We start from the raw sequence: 21,266 nt of genomic DNA, 5'->3' as shown, positions 1-21,266 counted from the left end.
TTAAAATAGTAAAAAGTAATAAATTAAAATAGTAAAGGACTGCAGAGCAAAAAGCTCCTGTAAAATGTAAGTACATGACTTCTGGTGAGTAATGGCCACATGCTAGGCACTCCTTTTCAAGCAGAGAGAGTCATCTTCATAGACTTTTTTAGGCTCAGGAAGGCTCCTGGAGCTGGAAGAATTCTTTGAGCCAAGGAGAACCCTAGAAATTGTCCCATACAACTTCCAGACAGCCTTTCACAGACAGAAGACCTCAAAATGGAGACTTTCAGGATCAACTGGTGAGTTGAGCCAGGAGGCGGGGTTACCAGCAAGTTCCAAGCTGCAAAAAAGCTGGGGGGGGGGGGAAACCCGGATACGTGCACTGACCTTCTCATTTCCAAAACCACCTTATTTTTTTTTTGTTTTAATTCTATAGGGTTAAAGAGAGGCTTTCTTCAGTTACAGTGTATTTTTTCATTTTGACTACTATAGGTGCTTCATGGAAAGATTTATACCTTTTTTTCTTTTAATTAGGATAAATAGTTTTGTACATTCAGCAAAAAAGGCAAAGGCTTGGACTTTTTATTAATTTTTAAGAAACAAGAGAAAAGGAATTCTTTTTATTATTTTTTTTTCCTGGCAAATCCGAGCTTGGGTTTTTGATATTGAAATGTGGATATGGGAACTGCGTGAACTCTGCTTTGTTTTCTTACTTAATCAGCCCTGACTGGAGAGGAATTTTAAACAAGATAAAGAGACTCTCTTTGAATAGAATGTAATTTGTATTTGTGCCACTAGAGAGCGCTATTGAGCATGGCTATTAAGAGAGCAAACTGCAGGGATGAATGTTTCAAGATTATGTTTCAAAACTTTGCAGAAAAAATAATTCAGTCACTGGAGGATAAATTTGATAATTTGAACAAGAAACCTGATGCTAAATTAAATGAGCCTGCTATCGATGTGAGGCAAGTTGAACACAAGTTGGATATTTTGGAGAATAATATGGATAATAAAGATACAGAAGAAGAAAGAGAGATGGATATATCACTGGATCTTAAAGAATCTTATTTTGGACTTACAGTTACTTTGGATCAGCCTAAGAATGATGTTGTTCTGGATTTACAAAAAGAATCTTTTAAATCACTGAGAGACAAAGAGAACTTATTGAAATGGTTCCTGAAAGAAGAAGATAAGGAGAAAATAATAAAGATTCAACTTGTGGGGCACTGTTTGCTAGGTTTACAGAATGAAAGTAAACAGAACTGGGATCAGTCTAATGGTAACACTATTTTGGATCTACCAAAAGAAGGTCTTAAACTACTAAAGATAATGTATTGAAGTTGCTTCTGAAAGAAGAAGACAAGGAGAAAATAATAAAGACGCAAAATAATAAAGACGCAATATGTGAAGTATATTATTAGGATTAGGATTAAGGATTAAAGAATTAATCCTTAATTAATTAATCCTAATTAATTAGGATTAAAGAATGAACCTCTTAAAAGTAAACAGAAAGTGTATAAAGTAAATCTGTTTGATCATGGTCAAATCATAGGCTGTGGTTTCTGATAGATTAATGGTAATGTTTTGGGACCAGAACTGTATGATGATGTTACTAAGATTATTGTTGCTTAATAGTAGAAAAAATGAATATAGGTTGTGACTCCTGATAGTTATTAGAGGGGTTTCTTGTTGGTTAGATGGGGAAGTTACTAGGACTATATAAGGGAATGTTGGGAAATACGAGTGATATGAAAGTGCTTTCTATTATTTTTGGGAAGGGATGATGGTATATAATACTAGTGAGATTTTTATATGCACATAGATGACAAAAACACACACATATTTAGGATTGGACATTAATGGTAGAGGCACAGTGACATCATTGAAATTTAAAAAGGGGGGTTTAGCCTGGCTTCTGTTTGGAACTTGGTTTTGTTTTTTTTTCTTTTGATTGGGATTGTAAAATGCCAGTTGACTTGGGGTTTTGATAATTATTAGCTTTTAGGATTAGAGCAGTATTTTGTATTAGTTATATTTTTAGAGTAAAAGATGTATGTATTCTATATTTGTATCTGCAACAAAGAAAGTTGGAAGTCACCTGTTCTTTCTCTTCTTTTCATTTTTCTTTTCTGCGCTTTTAACTTTATTTCTTTTTTTCTGAACTTTTCTTTTTGTTTTTTCTGTTTCCTTATATTTTATTCTTTATTGAAATTTAATAAAGTTTCTTTTAAAAAAAGTAAAATGTTAAGTACATTTAAACTTATTGGCATATATTTTCATGGATAAATAAATTACAGCTCCTTTCATTCAGTCGTATTCCTACTTATTGGGGGTGGGGAGAAGAGGAGGAGGTAGAAAACTGCCAAAGGAAAAAGAGCCAAGAGAAAGGCTAGCTTCCACTTCTTTTGGAGGAAACTTGTTGAGTGATGATCAAGGATGCAGCAGACAATGACTTTAAAAAGCAGGTAAAGGAATATAAGAAGAAAGTGTGAGTCTGAAAGAGAGCTAGTTTACTGTTCCCACCCCCAGTTTCCTCACAAGTGCTATAAAACCTATAACGGGTTGGGCTGAGCAACTACAGATGAGAAGCTTTAGATCCAGCAAGGAATTTCTACTAGATTAATAAGGAAGCTGGCAATTTCGGCCAATTTCTTCCTCCTTACCCTCTAGTTCCATATTGATTGTTTGATTATATGCCATCAAATCGGTGTCAGCTCTTAGCAACCGGTTTGCTTCATGATGATCTGTCACTAACCTTGTCTTTCAGGTCTTCCAACGGTGTACTCATCACCACTGTAACTGTTCCTGAGAGATGGGGGCCCTCTTCTGGAAGTGGACTAAGAGCTATTAAGGGAAAGGGGATGAGAGATCCTCCTCTCCTACCAACAGAAGTTTCTGAGCCAAACCACTTCAGGATGCTGTTGACTAGGGAATAAAAGCTCTCAATTCAAAACATTATCTTTACACACCAAAATTCCTGGAAGCGGTCACTGCATTCTGTTTGGAACACAGGACAACCTGGAAACAAACAACTAATGGGCAGTTGCCTCGACAGTTATTGTGAAGCGGGAGGCAGCTGGTGTAAGCAGGTGGATTCTGGCTTACTGTATCATCTGAGTGTGCTACAATTTAATTCTCATGACATATCCAGGCATAACAGGTTTTTCAAACCCTTCCTTTTGCAGATGTAATTATGAGAGTACCTTCTCACACAGTCAGAAGCAACTAGCCTGATACCAAATCAGGCTAATATCAAACAAGCAGAAATTGTTTCTCCCACCCAAAAGAGAATGTCTTTCCAATAGAAGGGAATATACGTAGCTCAGTGTTGAACTGTGGAGTCCTTGGTGCTCCCTAAGCTTGGTTATTTGCTTGCAGACATTTCATTACCTGACTAGGTAACATTAGGGTTACCTAGTCATTACTAGGTAACATTACCTACTAGGTAACATTACTTAGTCGGCACATGAAACGTCTGCAAGCAAGCAACCAAGCTTAGGGAGCACCAAAGACTCCAGAGAATGTCTTTATCTGATTAAAACTTGCAGATAGAAGGAAAAGATAGAAGAATCTGAACTTTGATTATGTTATAAATAAGGCTTGCCTTTGATACATAGTCCCTGGAATTCTTTCATAATGGCTTCATGAACTTTGCTACAATACATCTACTTATCATACGTTTGGTATTTTTGTAGTTTCTAGCATAGGTAGCCAAAGGAAGTCTGACAGTAACCCAATACTGATAAACTGATTCCAAATCTCATTTTCTCACTGGCTATTCCTAGTTCCAGGGAAAAAAAAGCTGTGATCTCTTAATCATGGGCTAATAATTAGTTAATTTGAGTGAGCTCAGGTTGCCTACTATGCATGCCGTCATAATTGACTTTCTCTCATCTTAAAATGTAAGAATGACACTGCTGTCAGAATGATCTTGAAAGCCATTTTCATGGAACTTCTAACCCATCACTTACTTGTAAAAATGTATTTGCAGCAAATTTTAGTACCATTTTTGAAATAAACTAAGTACTGAACACCAGGATGAGGCCCAGAAATTGAGTCATTCCCAGACAGATGCACATTTGATCCATTTTGAAAAGTTGCATTCCATTTTGTAGAGTTGTCAGGTAACTGGATACTTGTTGTTTCTGTTATATTGCTTATGAAATTGCATTCTTTATCACCTACACAGAAAAAGAGAAAAAGATAGCCACAGCTCCATTTTTATGTAACCAGACTTTTGCTACTAAGTGCAGCATTATTTTTTCTTCTTTATTATTAAGTGGGGGAAACCGTCTATAACTTATATGAGCTTCAGGTATCGTGAACTATGCAAGAGAGGATGCTATTAAGATCAGGAGGCATCTAGTACGGATGGAACGTTAATGCATTATGTACTAGAGTGTTTGCAAAGGACATAAAGAGTGGTACAGGACTGTGGGTGAACAGGGTATGCCGCATCTTCATGGATATCCCGTTATTTCATACAGTAAAACGATGGTTTAAATAATACAAGCAATGCATCTGCGTTCCCAATTGTGATTTATTTAGCTTGGGACTAGCATGTAGTGTAAACCCAATCAATTGTAGTTTATTTTAACAAACATGTTTAATCATAGCTTAGCATGTTATATAAACCCAGTCACCATCTACACCACTATATGAAGTATACAATGTTACTTTTCAATATTCATAAACTTGTCATCGTGAAGAGCAGTGTATTTCAAATTATAGGTTAAATACAATGATCTTTCCTAGACCACGTATAGAGGTACGTGGTTTAGCATTTATACAAATACTGAGTCATCAGTGTTGATTCTGCAAAAACTTTTAGGCATAATGCTGAAATTGGGACATATAACAGAATGGTACTCACATGTAGCAATGGCTTTTATCTGTAAAACAAAAAATCATACACATTAGAATACATTGAATCCTTTATGCTACAGGACACACTCATACTAATTGTGAATCAGTGTTATAACAAAGTACCTACACTAAGAACCAGAAGTTTGATTCTATCACACTATAGTCAAGTTTAGAAAGTATATTGACTCAGATTCAAATTTAATGTTCCACCTTGAATGATATCCAATGAAGTTGTTAGCTGCAAATGTAAAAAATTTAATTCCATTCCATCAAATGGCTGAACATTATTGGATAGTTTTAACCAAAGCCATCTGATACAGGTAATCCTCACTTATCGACCACAATAGGGACTGGCAATTCTATTGCTAAGTGGCATGGTCGTTAAGTGCGACATCACGTAACCGCGCCAACCTAAGACATCAGTTCTGGCTGCAGTTAAGTGAATCAACGTGGGTCATTAAGCACGATGTCACATGACCACAACTTGGAACTTCCTACTGGCTTCCCCATTGACTTTGCTTGTTGGAAGCCAGCTGTGAAGTTTGCAAACGGTGATCATGTGACCATAGGACACTGCAACCATTGTAAATGCATGCCAGTTGCCAAGTGCCCAAATCGCGATCATGTGACCACAGGGATACTGTGATGGACAGCTGCAACTTCAAGGACTAGTCGCAAGTCTCATTTTTTAGTGCCACTGTAACTTTGAACGGTCGCTGAACAAGTGGCTGGCAAACAAGGACTAACTGTATTGTAAAAGAAAATTTCATCTGTCAATCAAGTGATGGGAATACATATCAGCCATAAATTCTAGAGCCAGAAACCAATTTATACTGAACCCAAAACTTTTCCTAGCATAGTCTAAACTATGAAGGCAGCCCCCCCCCCTTTCTCTTTAGTTATAAAGGGTGGTGGTGTTATATATAACCTAGAGGTCACAACTATATATAGTGACACCTACAGTTCCCAGCCCAGCTTGGTCCATGAATGCAATGGTCATTCAGGACCTCACAGTGAAACTCAGAGTTTATAAGCTCTCTAAGCAAACAAGCAAATAAATAAGACCATAAATTCTGGTCTATAAATTGAGCTTTCTGCTGTTTTATTACTTCTGATAAATTCTAACTCAGAAACACTATAAATTTTGCAAGAATATTGAAAATACAGAAGTCCCTTATATACATGCTTAATCATTCTTAAACTTATCTAAACATTGCGTCTAAAAACACAAATTAATCGGTTTTTCCACAATCTGTATTTCCTGCTGAAAAATTCACTTTCCCATTTGATTTCATTCCTACTGTAGTGAGGTAATCTGTTAAAGAGAGTTATCTATCCATCCATCTTCACATTCAAATACATTAATAGCATAGTTCATATTTCACAAGGTGCTCAGGACTGAAAGCTATCTCCCGTAATACTGAAAGAACACCACTAGAGGCCACAATAAAACCATAAACACACTAAAAACAAATAAAGAAACTTTTTAAATTTTCTCTTTCTCTTTCATTAGGGAAAAGAGGTTCATCACTGCCTCCTTTCTCTTCCTGTAATGCATTTTATTCAACTTTTGTTTAGCTTTTGGGATTTATTACACATATATTGTAAAGTTAAATCTTATCTCCATCTCCAAAATCCCTCATACTCATTACATGAATTTTGAAACCACTGATTTACTCATTCATCTTACCATTCTAATTCTTGGCTTTCCATTTTAAAGGAACAAATACAAGAACATAAAATACTGCATATAAAATAAACTGTATCACCCACCATAAATCAGAGAATTTCACATCCTATGTATCAACAAACAAGAAGATGCTTCCTTAGTTCCCATCAGCCATCAAATTTCTGATATAATCTAATAGCTTGGCTAAGAAGCTGGTTAGTTTTGCCTACGTCAGGCAGTCAAGCCAATCTTTCTCTATATAAATGAAAAAGTCAGTGCAAACTGTAGATATGTTTATTTTTTAAACCTGTATCTAGCTCTTCCCATTTGTTGTTTTTAAATTAAGATACCTGACTTTTATAGTATTTTGCTCTGTTAAAGATGACTACATCTGAAAAGATATGAACTACGCCTCTAGCACCATTTTTTGTTGTTATTAAACACTTTCAATACTTTGTATATAAACAGCAATGTAGAAACGGGGGGAGGGGGGACAAATTCTGGATTTGCACAGCATGCTAGACCAGGATAAACTGGATTGAGTAGTTTGTGGTTCTATGTGTTCTGCAAGGTCAGCCTTTATTTCATCATGTTGTGTGAATTAGGCCCTTATTGTAAGTCATAATATGGCTTATTTGTACATAGCACATTACATGAACGAAGGAACATTCACTGAATTTCATTTTAACATGTTGTATGGACACAGCCACGGTGTTCTTTTCCAGCTATTCCTACCAGAAGCCTTCAGTGAACAGAACAAGCACTTCTGATTTGGGGTGGATGGGTGAGGTGACCCATGGTGGCACTTCAGGCGACCGTGTGTACTTGCTATCATTTCTAAAAATGACTGCCGACTCTACAAGCCCCCACCTCCAGAGACTGGATTAATGAGGAAAGGGTTTCAAACCTGTCTAGGCTGCACTAGTAAATTAATTGGGGGGTGGGAGGTGGGAAAACCAATAGAAGCGGTATGGATCTGAGATAACAGGGGTGCGATATTATGGTAGCCAAAGTATTGCCAGGTATTCAGCTTTGTACTCAGTGTATATTTCATTAGATAATAGCTTTGACCCCAACATCTTCCTTTCCACAGTGGCCATCCAGAACTACCTAACAGTTAAAGGGTGTTGCTAAAGGGCCACAGCTTTTTTTTTTTTAATTGCTGGTTTACAGGCACCTAGCATTCAAAGTGATTAAAGAAATTATCAGCTCTCCCAGGCGATATATTATCTTTCCCATTCGTAACTTAAGAACATTTTGTCCAGAAAACTCTTCTATTTACTAATTTTTTGTTTGCATAATGCATTATTAGATATGCACTAACTCACTTTATGGTATCTGTTCTAAATGTATTACATAATTAACTTATCTATACCAGGAAGTTTTAATGCTTCTTTTTGAAAGGTCATAATAATTTACATATATCTAAATTTCAACACAACCAATCACCACTTATATTTTTTGTAATTCATTCCCCTAGATTCTCACTCTGTTTTTCCTTCTTCCCATAAACAAAGGTACACACCCCTGCCACACAAGTTCACATTCAGGGCATGTATTGAAGCAACATAATCTTTAAAGCATGACAGAGTAATACCTATCCCGCTAACGTTAGATTGTTTTAATTTGCAAAGGCCTAACATCATATGCAGATGATACTATTTGGTAGTGAGAGACTAGTAAATCTGTTCAGTAGCTGCAAAACCTAAGATGAATGAAGCATTTTGCTAAGGTGTCACCTCCAGATAAGCATGAATATCTTGGAATGAAATAGGAAAGTAGTACCTTCTGACTTTGGAGGCAAAACCAATTGCAGCCAGATGTATTTGATTCAGTGGTTATCATTATTTGGAGAGTTAAAATTCACCCTTTTTGGAAATCTTTGGCAAAATATGTTGCTAATCTAAATTTTCTATATGTTTTAAAAGCAGCTTATTTATGCTCTGGTTTGAAAAGTAATTTAATTCTACTTTTCAGTTATTAATTTTAAACATCTTAAGTAGGCTATATTTTATATATTTATAAGTTATAGGCCAATTTTTTATTTTAAATCTTTTTGGCACTTAAATGTTAATATATATAAACAAAATAGACATTTGTATACATTTTATAAGTTTATCATAGATCATATTGTTAAAAATTATGTTGATGTTAAATACTACTCTATTACCTTTTTACTACATAAAAAGGTTCACAATAACAAGCTCAGAATAATGAAGTAAAGCCAGTAAAACCTGAAATAAAAGCACCAATTACATGTCAGTGAGATCCCCATCTCACTGGCAAACTAAAAGAATTTTGCAACTTTCATCTACAAAGTTACAGATCTTTGTGGAGTATCTTTCCAGCTAGTCAATCATATGCCTATTTTTTAGTTCTTAGATACTAGACTTGTGGATAACTTGAGTGAATATGTCACCTCTTTTGACATATCCATATGTCTGTACCTAAAAACTAGCATTATGTGTCCATCAAGCACTACAGATGGTTACAGCTCTGTAACTGTATAAAAAACTAAAACAGCTTATTCAAGGGTATGTTATTTTTCAACCTTGAGAATACTAAAAAAAAAAAGGGGGGGATATAAATTTTATAAACATGCTTTAATAGCTATATAGCCTTTTCAGCTTATCTCAGGAGCTTCATGATTCTCTCAAAAATGTAGTGCTGCCTTATGTACTGAAATATTTGACATGGAACAGGATTTAGCTCACTTTGTGAACCAGTTCTTACTTCAATCAATCTTTTTTAAAGTCTCTGTTCAGGTATCATATAAACAATTTTCTGTCAGCAACAAAAATCCATTAGCTCCCAGATCTTAAAAGGAGGAACATCAGCCTCCATACATGTTTTTAAACTAGTATTTATAGATACGAGAAAAAGAAAGCTAATTCCCTTAGAAAGAAAACAAAGCCTATGTGGTGAAGATAACATAGCTCTAAAATATTTCTAAAAAATTTAGAATATATGGAAATTCAAGCTATAAATGTTGACATATAAAGATGTAACTATATGCCTATAGAGTTAAAAAGAAAAACCAGCAAAAGCATTGAAGGAGAATTTGAAGGAGGAACAGGAGAGAGGAAAAGACAGCGTAAAATGTTAAAGTAGCAAGAAAAGCAGAGGAAGTCCTCCAACAGCTTTGCAAAAAATCATCAATATATGATGATCTATATTAGGTTGGAAGTTCCCCTTCAATTGCCCAGAGACATACAGAATAAAGTGTAATGTGGCAAGGCACAAACTCACTGAAGAGTCTTTAATCCTTCTGACAATGAAGGATGCTACCTGGATTACCGGCTGCCTATCCATATGGTATGCCCAACTTCACATTTTACAAAACAAAAACATGTGCCAATTGTCCCATAGTAAAGTGACCACCCTATCAGACAGATAAACATATGAAGTTTCTTAACAAGCAGTAGACAAGTAAGTAGTCCTCATATGCCAGTTACCTCCCTCAAATCAGTGAGTCTGGCTTGATGCAAATCATGTAAAGCAAGATTTCTGTTAGTAGGTCTACCAGAATCTAGGAGTTGGAGGAACAGCACAAAAGAAAAGGGTCAGTAGTTTCATATATGTTAGGGAATACAAATCATAATTGGAGTGTAATAAAAATTGCTCTTAGCGACCAAAATTCAGGAACCATAATTTTAGTATTCTTAGTGTAGAATATGCAGGGAAAAAATCTATGAAACATCTCAAAAATTTCCACTGAAGGAAAATTTGATTTTTCAGAAAAAAGCAGAGGTTCAAGGAAACTGTGATGTTACATCTAGTTGACCTTGGCTGAACTTGAAAATCTAAGCAGCACTGGATCTTGTTTGATGAGAGAACACCAGGAAATCCCCAAGTTGAAAACTAGACTGGGAAGTCAAAAAATCATCCAGGAAAAGCAAGAACTATTTCTGTATTGCAGCCAGCATGAACAACAACATGGATGTGTCTATTTAGTCACTAGCAGCTGAGCTCAACTTGAGGGAGACTTTACTTATTTAACAGTTTCAAAAACTATTAAGTCTGTCCTAATATTAAGCTATTATCTACTTACATACAAATTCTACTCCTCATCAGGAATTTTTGCAATGCCTAAATTTCTCTTAATCTCACCATTTTTTCCTCTGGGCAACTGATTTACAAAGCATTGCGTTTGGAATAAAGAGAATCTAGGATTACTTGTTTGACCAAGGCCATATTCTTCACTGTTAAATAGCTAAACAAGTGAAGATCCCATTTTCCCATTCTGGATGTAAGTACAACTTCATTCCAACCATTTCACTAAGCAAAAGAGGAAGAACATTTAATTAAGGATACCGGTTTGATAACTTCTTCCATACAATTTGACCCTTTGTGTTTTAGTGAATCATGTAATCTAGCCTATCCCTCAATGTATTACTCTGTTTTCTACTATCAGATAATTGGGGCACCATTTTCTATACAGTTACATTATAGGTCACTATTATATATAAAGAACACCCATCAGGATTCAGCAGTAGTTTCAGATGAAATCAGGTACAACTTCATAAACATCCACAATCAATCTATTTCAATGGGAATTCTGGAAACCTAGGGCTTAGATTCACAGATTTAAATAAGCCTTACTGTGATTTAATTTTGGTTTAGTATGTTATTCAACAAACCATGGGTAAAACTGATTAAACAAACCATAGCTTACCATATGTAAACCCGGTTACTGAATTTCTGAAAAGTGTTTATATACTATAAGAGTGTGTGTATGCATGTGGTATTTCTTCTTTCCAGTGGCCAGAGCAGAAATGTCCATGGAAGAGCAGCTAAACCTGCACAACTGTGTATCATATTTAGTATCATTTTACTTATCTACTACAGTAAACAGTTTTCATAATTTGAGATATCTGCATTCAGCATGAAGACTTTATTCAACTCAGCCCCTAGAATAACTATGAAGATTAAGAGTTTACACAAGAAACATGTATAAATCAGAGTACCAAAAACAAGCCAAGGAATCTGCTAATAAATCTAAACACCTCAGATACTCTTGGACTTTTCTTATCATTTGGCCAACTTTTACATTTGAAGCAGATTAGCATAGCTATAGGTCAGGTGCTTAGAACATCACTATAATCAAGCAAGAGAGGCTTTACATTTCACTGACAAGTTTATATAAAACAGAACTATATTGCTACATGTTGCAACTCTCTCAAGTGTTCACATCATTGAGTTTTTAGCTTCTTCCACATCTACTTTAATGTTGATGTATGCAGAGCTCAACTCAGTTTCCTCAATTATATGCACAGCTGGCATCTAAAACATAATCCATATGCATTCTATTTTTTAAAAAAATATTTTATTAGAATTTTACAATACCATAAAAGTAAAAAAAGGGAAAAGGAAAAATAAGATAAAGAAAAAAGATAAGGGTTAGAAAAAAGAAGTGAAAAAAAAGAAGAAAATAGATTTTGACTTCTGCCCTTCTTGCTATTGAGTAATTGCCATCTTACTCTTTCCCCTCCCTCTTTCACCCTTTGTAATCCCCAAATCCATAAATCATCAGTTTGTCTTTTCTTCTTTCAGCAAAAAGTCCATATAAGGCTTCCGGTCTTTTAAAAAATTTTTAATCATTTTTTCCTTGCCCAAACTGGTCAGCTCTGCCATTTCTGCAAACTCCGTCAATTTTATAATCCAATCCTCTACCGTGGGTATCTCATTATTCTTCCATCTTTGTGCATATAATAATCTTGCTGCAGTTCCTACATACAATATTAGTTTTCCGGATTTCTTTTCTAGTTCAGCATCCATAAAGCCTAATAAAAATAATTCTGGTTTCATTGTAATATTAATCTGTAGTATCTTTTGCATCATTGTATGAATTTGCACCCACAATTCCTTTGCTTTTTCACAAGTCCACCATGCATGGTAAAAAGTCCCCTCTTCCTTTTCACACTTCCAACATTTAAAGGTAGTCCTCTACTTATGACCATTTGTTCAGCAACTGAAGTTACGACAGCAAAAGGTCGCAGAAGGCAGAAGACAGGAAAAGGTTAGTTTATGGCATGCCGCATACGTACGCTTGACAGCACCATCGCATATTGGGAGGCATGTTTTTTATACTTGGATGGATTTACGAACAAAATGGACTTATGAACCTTTTGGAACATAAACTGTCCGTAAGTAGAGGACTGTCTGTATAATGTTTTTGACCAATTTGTTGGATTCTCTTTATCTGGTTTTAGGACTTGTGTGGAGAACAGATCACATTTTAGGTCATATTTATGCAGACATAGTGGAAATTCAAAAGGGTTCACAGGCCACCATAGCTGATGGAATTGATTGCATATATATAATGTGGATTTTATATATGCTTTTAAAAAATTATTTGTGCGGGAGGTGAAAACTCAGTCATAATGTAGTCAGCTATTCTAGGCAGTGTAGTAACAATTTATTGCATGTATCTGCACAGACTGTATGGCATACATAAAGGAAACTGTTTAATTCAGATTTTTAAACTTTGCTTTCCTTCTTGCAGTAAAGTTAAACTGGTTATTTCTGCATATGGTTTAAAACACTAGTTTAAAAATCAGGTTAAATGCAAATTGTTAATATGTCAGCTGTACAGTGTGGAGATAGGCAAGATAAATTAGTATCTCTAAGGAAAGTTGTCATAGATGTTACTTGCTTTTGGCCATGAGAACTTAGCAGAAAATGACTTAGAGACATCTAATGCATTATACAATCTCTGAATTGTGTGGGTCACTATGGCATGAGGCCATGAAGAGTTTTACATGTTGACATGAGAAAGCAAAAAAAATTGAATTAGCAAATAAACCAGGGAAATGAATAGTGTATAAACTGAGGAAAGAAAGTGGGAAAAAATATTAAAACTGCAAAAAGGAAAAGATGACAACAGACAATATGGAAATTCAAAATATATTTGAAAAATATTATGCAAAATTATACAAAGGCGAGGAGATTCAAAAGGAGAAAATATATTAATATCTAGAGAAGTCAAAGTTGCCTAACCTAAATTAACTGAACAGCAAAAACAGATGTTGAATGGACCTATAACAGTAAGAGAAATAATGGATGCAGTAAAAAATAGTAAATCAGGGAAAACCCCAGGCCCTGATGGATTACTTGCATTGCACTACAAATATTTTGAAGATGAACTGACACTGCCCTTACAAACAGCAATGAACTCTGTTTTACAAAAAGGAATGATTCCAGAATCTTGGAAAGCAGCAAATATTGCTTTAATACACAAAGAAGGTCAAGATCCAACGCTACTAAAAATTTACCATCCAATATCATTATTAAACAATGATTATAAAATATTTACAGCAGAAAGAATGAAAGCTGTTATGAAGGATCTTATACATGAAGACCAATGTGGAGTTTTACCCAAAAGACAACTAAGAGACAATACAGGTAGTCCTCGGTTAACAACAGTAATTGGGATCGGAATTTCTGTCACTAAGCGATGCAGTTGTAAAACATAATGTCATGTGACCAGATCGCATAGTGATGGCAATCACGGCAGTCCCCATTGCTGTTGTTAATCAGATCCCACCAGTCATTAGGCAAGGACCAATCCAAGCCATTCCTGGCTTGGTCCCTCCCAGCCCCAACCCTCATTAAGGTAAGAGATAGCCTCCTCTGCCTCCTCTTGAACTCCCCCCACCCGCATATCTCCCCCCATCTCTGCCCTTTTGGCTGCCTGCCTGCCTACCTGCTGCTGCTGCTAGTTGCCTCCACCACCTGGGCCTGACCGCTGCCACTGTGCCCGCCACACCACACACTACTGTAATGGCCAGGGCCTTTCGCACCAGTGCAGCTGGGGCTTTTCTCATGCCTTGCCCAGGGCCTCCATTTGCACCCCGTCCAGGGCCTCCATTTGCAAAAGGCGGCCCTGGCTAGAAGGATCCTTCTTTCATGCCGATGCAGTTGGGCCCTTCTTTTACACGTTGGGCTTCTTTCACAATGGAGGCCCTAGACGAGGTGCAGAGGCCCTGTCTGGTACACGAGAAGTGCCCCAGCTATGCCAGCACAAAAGAAGGCACCCAAAACAAGGCCCCGGCCAGTACAGTAGTGGTGTGCGGTATGGCAGGTGCTGTGGCAGGCAGAGCCAGGCAGTGGGGGCAGCCAAAAGGTGGTCATAAATGTGGATGGGCCCAAGTGGGTCCAAATTTTGTTCATGTGACCATGGGGGCGCTGGAACGGCCAGCACTTTGAGGACCAGTTGTAAGTCCCTTCGTTCAGCGCTGTGGCTTTGTTCGTATCAGTGAAAGTTCATAACTTGAAAGTTCATAAGTAGAGGACTGTCTGTATTTGTTCATTTATTTATTGAGAAAAATGATCCAAAGCTACTTGTGTGTGGTGAAAGTATGTGAACCTCTAGGATTGTCAGTTCATTTGAGGGGGGAATTAGAATCAGGTGTTTCAATCAATGGCATGATCATCAGATGTGAGTGTAGAAGGTCCTGCTTTATTTAAAGAACAGCATTCTGGGTCTTCACTGTCAAAGTCTAATTTTCACAACACAAGTATGTGGATGTGTATCATGGCTCAAACAAAGGGGATTTCTGAGGACCTCCAAAAAACAGCTGTTGATGCTCACCAGGCTGGAAAAGGCCACAAAACTATTTCCAGAGTCCACTGTCAGGCAGACTGTGTACAAATGGAAGCAATTCAACACCACTGTGATCCTCCCCAGGAGTGGTCAACCAACCAAGATCACACCAAGAGCAAGCCTTGTACGGTAATTCTCTGGGAGGTCTCAAAGAACCCCAGGGAGGAACGAAAGGTCTCTCTTGCATTGGGAATATCAGGGTTCATGAGACCACAATCAGAACACTGAACAACAATGGTGTACATAGCAGGGTTGCAAGGAGAAAGCCACTACTCTCCAAAAAGAACATTGCAGCCCATCTACAGTTTGTGAAAGACCATGTGGATAAGCCAGAAGGCTATTGGAAGCATGTTCTATGGATGGATGAAACCAAAATAGAACTTTTTGGCTTGAAAGAAAAGCGTTATGTTTGGCAAAAGGCAAACATTGCATTCCAGCATAAGGATAAGCTCCTGCCTTATCCTATCTGTGAAACATGATGGTGGCAGTATCATGGTTCAGACCTGCTTTGCTGCCTCTGGACCAGGACAGCTTGTCATCACTGATGGAATTCTGAATTCTGAATTGTACCAGCAAATTTTTCAGGAAAATGTCAGGGTATATGTCTATGAACTGAAGCTCAAGAGAAAGTGGGTCATACAGCAAGACAACAATCCAAAACACACAAGTCATACAACCAAAGAATGGTTAAAGCAGAAGAAAGCCAATATTTTGGAATGGCCAAATCAAAGTCCTGACTTTAATCCTATAGAAATGTTACGGAAGGACCTGAAGCAGGCAGCTCATGCAAGGAAGCCCACACCAACATCCCTGAGTTGAAGTTGTTCTGTAAGGAGGAATGGGCTAAAATTCCTCCAAGCCGATGTGCAGGACTGATCAACAGTTATGGGAAATGTTTAGTTGCACTTATTGCCGCTCAAGGGGAGCACACCAGTTACTGAAAGCAAAGGTTCACATACATTTGCCACACCCAAATATGTAGCTTTGGATCATTTTTCTCAATACATCAATGAACAAGTATAATGTCTTTGTCTCATTTGTTTAATTGGATTCTCTTATCTAGTTTTAGGACTCATGTGGAGATCACGTTTTACATCATGTTTATGCAGAAATATTGAAAATTCAAAAGGATTCACAAACTTTTAAGCACCACTGTACTTTGTTCTTTAACAACTGGTAAAGAACATTAAAACAGAAAGAAATGTAGAATTTTCACTGTGGGATAAGTTTCCTACTGCTTTTCATTTTGTTTCACTGTTGTGTTTTCTGCCCTAAAAGATAAGACAAATAAAGTTTTTAAGGTCTGCCTTGTCCTGAATTTTTTCTGGAAGCATATACTTTATTAAAAACCATCAAATATCTATGCAACAAACACATGACAATCCTTTTGGGGTTACAAAGTTTAGATAACATTCTAATTTATCCTTTCCCAAAACCAGTATATTCCAAATATGCTGGATCAGAAATTTCAACATCCCCAGCCAACAGTGCCATGGTTGCTAGAAGTTGGGTGATGTACACATCTTATTCTTATTAATAATAAAAAAAATGGATTGTAGTACATCATATCAGGAGAGTGCCAAGTTGTGAAAAGACCACTCTAACTGTTCTCAGTCACTATTAGGTCTTGTGAAGAAAAACTGATCTGTAAGGCTGCTTTGATAATAGGTATACAGGTAGTCCTCAGCTTACGTCCATTTGTTCAAAGTTACAGCAGCACTGAAAAAATGGTCGTATGACTAGTCCTCAAATTTCCAGCCATCGCAGCACCCCTGCAGTTATGTGATCACAATCTGAGTGCTCGGGTGCCTGGCTTGCAATTATGATGTCGTAGGGAGCTGTGGTCACTGTCATGGGGAGCTTGGATTCAGAGTCCAAAGATGAATAAGAGCAGTCAGCTCCTGAAGTGGCCTTGGAGGATGAGCAGTCAGCTCTGGAGTCACTGGATGAACAGTCGCCTGAGGAGGCAGAAGGGGTGGGGCTGGCTAGCGATCAGCTGGGACAGCTGCCGCTGCTCATGGAGGATGAGAACCCAGAATTGCCAATGCAAGAGCTCGGAGAGCAGGAAAAAAGAGGAGAGGAGAGAAAGTCAGCGAAGTTACTTGCAAGAAAGCAGCCTCACCCTCCTAAATGAGCCCCACCAGGGCTGCTCTTATTTAAGAAGAGCTATGAGCTCGAGACTGGTGTTGGAAACAGCCGTTCGCTAACTCAGACTCTTTGTGCCTTGCCTTTTGACTCAGAATCTGGACCGGCTGACTACCTTGCTAATGCTTTGAACCCCTGGATTTGCCTGACCATTCTTGTGCCTGCTCCTTGGACTTTGAACTCTTTATTTAGGCAAGTTTGTTGAAGTTGTGAGAACTTGATTGCTTTTGCATGTGCCTGCACATAATTTTTCATTTGCAGTTTGTTATAAGTAAAAGTTTGCAAGTATGTCTTGTGTGTTTGTGTGTGCCTGGCCTGAGACAGGACAGTCACAGGATTGCCATTTGCAGTCTTCCCTGCTGGCTTCTACAAACAAAGTCAATGGCAAAGCTGACAGGGAAGGTCGCGTGTCATTCCAGTAAGTTGCTCCCACCTCTTCTGCCTCCTGCAGCACCCCCCACTCATGTGCAGCCTCCGCCAGCCCTCCCTCAACTTGTGTGGCCTGTGCTGGACCTCCCCACCTTCCCACGGCACCCCACGCTCCTTACCTGGGACTCCTGTCTCTTCCTGCTTAACAACCTGTGCAGTCCTGGGGTGATGACAGCAACCAGGAGTGCCTGGGATTGCTGTCTCTAAGCGATGCAGTCACGTGACATCACACTTTACTGCAGCATCACTTAGTGATGGCAATCCCAGTCCCAATTGCCATTGTAACCCAAGGACTACCTGTATTTAGGTTCCTAACTTATTTTTAGATCTACCGTATTATTTATCTAGCTTATGCAATAACAAAAATGTTTTTAATCATTTTTTTGTCAAGCTTCTCCTTAAAGAGCAACCAAGTGACACTGACAGGTGATGTGAGACAGCCAAACAGAAGAAGGATGATTATGACCCAATTCTTCTCCACCAAGAACAACTCTTCTTTCCCATATCAAACTGCATTTTCTAGACAAAACTATCCAAATTCTTATTGGCCCACAATGGCTGATATACATCCTCCCCACTGTCCTGACTATTCACATTTTTGTGAAATTTTATTGTCCCTCATTGTTTTAGACTACCCTTTTCTTCAACCTCATGTATTCCAGATGTGTTGGACCATCATCCCAGCCATTATAGCCACGCTGGCTGAGAATAACAGGCACTATGTTCCAGACTATCTGGAGGACATGAGATTGTGGAAGGCTAATGTAAGATAAGCAAGCCTCAGAAACAGATAAGAATCTATATTATCATAGTTAAAACTCTTTCAATAGGATAAGCCTAGCCACTGCAGGCAGTCAGCTTTTTTTTTAATTGTAAAGCAGGATTTGGTGAAACCTTAATTTATGATTCAAGGCATTAAGTACCACCAACATCCTACAGGGAGAACTTAGAAGTCATAGCAGAAGAGGCCATATCCCCCCTCTTTTAATTAATAGGGTAGGGGATCCTAATCACTTCTGAAAGGGAAACATTACTTACTAGACAAGGTCTAATATAAGTCAGATCAATACACTTTATCATTGTTTCAGGGGAAACAGAATTAATGCAGATACTACCAAGAGAGGAAAATCCTATTATAACATGTATATTTTGGAAGTATTTCAGAAAATTGATTCTTGTTTCATAGTAAGCTCCTATATAACCTGTTAGCTTGGTAAAACAGAGAAGGATACACAATACAATTTAGCTTGCCATTCAAAGAATGACAAATTTCAAAAGGATATTGGAATGGCCTTGCACAATCAGGCCAATGGTTCAATTAAACTAGCATTCTATGTCCCATAGTGGCTAAGTCCCCAGCAGTTGGTGTTTGAGAAAATTCGGGGACATTAGACAAAATGTATGATTTACAGAGAATGATTTAGAAACAAGGGTGATGAACTAACCCACTTCAGACCAGTCTACTAGCAACCCTCCTCACATATATTTGCCTAGTAATGCAGGGAGAAAGCTTTTCTAATCTAGCTCAGACTTCTCCTTGCCATCCTAATGTACTATGTGCAAAGTTGTTTTTTAAAAATTAATTAGCATTAAATTAAGGATATGCAGTAGGAAGATGTACAGACATGACCTCTCCCAAAACAAATCCTTTCTCACATTTTTTACCATTCTTTAAGGGTATGAAAAACCATGTGGACAAGGTTGATCTAATAGACACTGTTTATTTGGACTTTCACTTAGCTTTGCTGCAATCCCACTTGGGAGTATTGTAAAGAGATTTTATTGCTACACCATAGGTAGGGTATTACAGAGCAGAAAAGAGACAGAATAAAAGCTATCAATGTGATCTGGAGCAATAGTCTTCATAGGATATGGTACAGTAAGTTAAGGGTTTTAAAAAATTTAATAATAATAAAAAATGAAAGGATGAACAGAGGTGTATAAAATTATATAAGGTACTGAGAAAGCCCCCCCCCCCAAATAATATTAGAACTGGGAATTTTCCAGTGAAGCTGAATGATTGGAGATTCAAAACAAGCATAAGGAATCTCTGTAAACAATGGAATTTGCTACAAAAACTTCCTTAGTTGCTCAGCCTAATTATGATAAAGTTATCAGTCTTCTATTTATGATTATAGATATAGATATATAGATATCTGTACTGAAGTTCACATACCTATATCAGTTGCTAAGAAACAAGAGAGCAGGAGCATCCTAATACAGTCACATCTTGTTTGTGGATCTCCCACTGGGATATGATTAGCCACCATGGGAATTAAATGCTGGATTCACCTTTGATCCAGTCCAGCCCAGCTCTTATTTGTCCAGCATTAGACGAAAATTGTAAGACAGGAATCTTATTTACATAGAACCAGAATACACCAACTGTGAAAGAATTACATATCGTGTGTGCTTGCTAATGAAGAGGAAGGCCTTTTCTGTTCTGATCCTACAGCTTTGAAATTCTTTCCAAATGTTGTTACAAATGGAACTGACGTTGACTTCTTTTAATTATTAGGTTAAAATGCTATTCCTGACCCAGACATATAGAACATTTTAATGTCTGAGAATAATCTTGTTTATGTCCCTAAGACATATTGGTATGATGTCTATTTTTAAAATATATTTTATTATGCTTATTATTGATTTTATGTAAGCCATGCTTGGATTTTTGAATGAACATGTGTTTAAAAAAATAAATCATACAGAAATGAAAATGGCATACAGGTAAAGTACACTGAAGCAACAAAGACTGTAAATGGCACTTTTTTAAAAAAATCCTTGCTTAACTATTTTCCTGCTACATATTATCCACTTGTACCTAGTCCTACAAATAGAAAGATGATTTTGCAGAACACTTCATGATGTCTAACCACATGGTAGATGTGGTTAAAAACCAGACCAGGTATGTTCCATCATTATAGAAATTGGGTTAGAAAGGCCTTTTTTTTTTTTTTTTAGCTTTAATATAAAAATGAAAAAAAATACAGCAAAAAGAAAAATAATGTTAACATATCATTGTAACAGTAAACAGTTACAATTCTATATTTTTATTTTATTTTATTTTATTCATTAAATTTTTCAACCGCCCATCTACCCCCAATGGGGGAACTCTGGGTGATTCACAACAAATATTAAAAACATAAAATATATAAATACATAAAACCTTAATTAAAAACATTACTAAAAAGAAGGAGAGACCAAGAGGATGAAAAATCTGAGGCTGAAGGCAGAAGGCCTCTATGGGGTTAGCCATCCCCATGCTTGAGGTATTCCCACCCCCCCCAGGCCAGGTGGCAGAACTAGGTCTTCAAAGCCTTATGGAAGGCCAGGAGTGAGGGGGCCAATCGCACCTCCAGGGGCAGGACGTTCCAAAGAACGGGGGCTACTGTAGAGAAGGCCCGCCTTCTGGACCCGCCAGTCGAAGTTCTTTCACTGAGGGGGTCCGAAGCATGCCCTCTCTGTGTGATCGGGTGGGACGGGTTGAAGTCATAGGGGAGAGGCAGTCCCTTAGATAACCTGGTCCCATGCCATGTAGGGCTTTAAAGGTGATAACCAACACCTTGAATT

At 37.5% G+C, this 21,266-nt stretch overlaps 1 protein-coding gene across 1 annotated transcript in view; it reads right to left on the bottom strand.

Moving 5' to 3' along the window:
- PTPRJ (protein tyrosine phosphatase receptor type J) overlaps positions 1-21,266 on the bottom strand; it is a 98,967-nt gene that overhangs the window by 37,777 nt on the left and 39,924 nt on the right. Inside the window, exons 2-3 of the mRNA XM_088146038.1 lie at positions 4,856-4,874; positions 3,954-4,163 (exon numbers count right to left, since the gene is read on the bottom strand). Of these exons, the coding sequence (XP_088002164.1) occupies positions 3,954-4,163; positions 4,856-4,874 (229 nt within the window). The remainder of the gene's footprint in view (positions 1-3,953; positions 4,164-4,855; positions 4,875-21,266) is intronic.

Source organism: Python bivittatus, unplaced genomic scaffold (assembly GCF_059951505.1).
Source record: "Python bivittatus isolate LINGU-HERP-01145 unplaced genomic scaffold, Pbiv_v1 ctg000480_np1212, whole genome shotgun sequence".
NCBI classification, from domain to species: domain Eukaryota; kingdom Metazoa; phylum Chordata; class Lepidosauria; order Squamata; family Pythonidae; genus Python; species Python bivittatus.
Note: the sequence above shows the minus strand (reverse complement) of the source record. Positions and strands in the feature narration are given on the sequence as shown.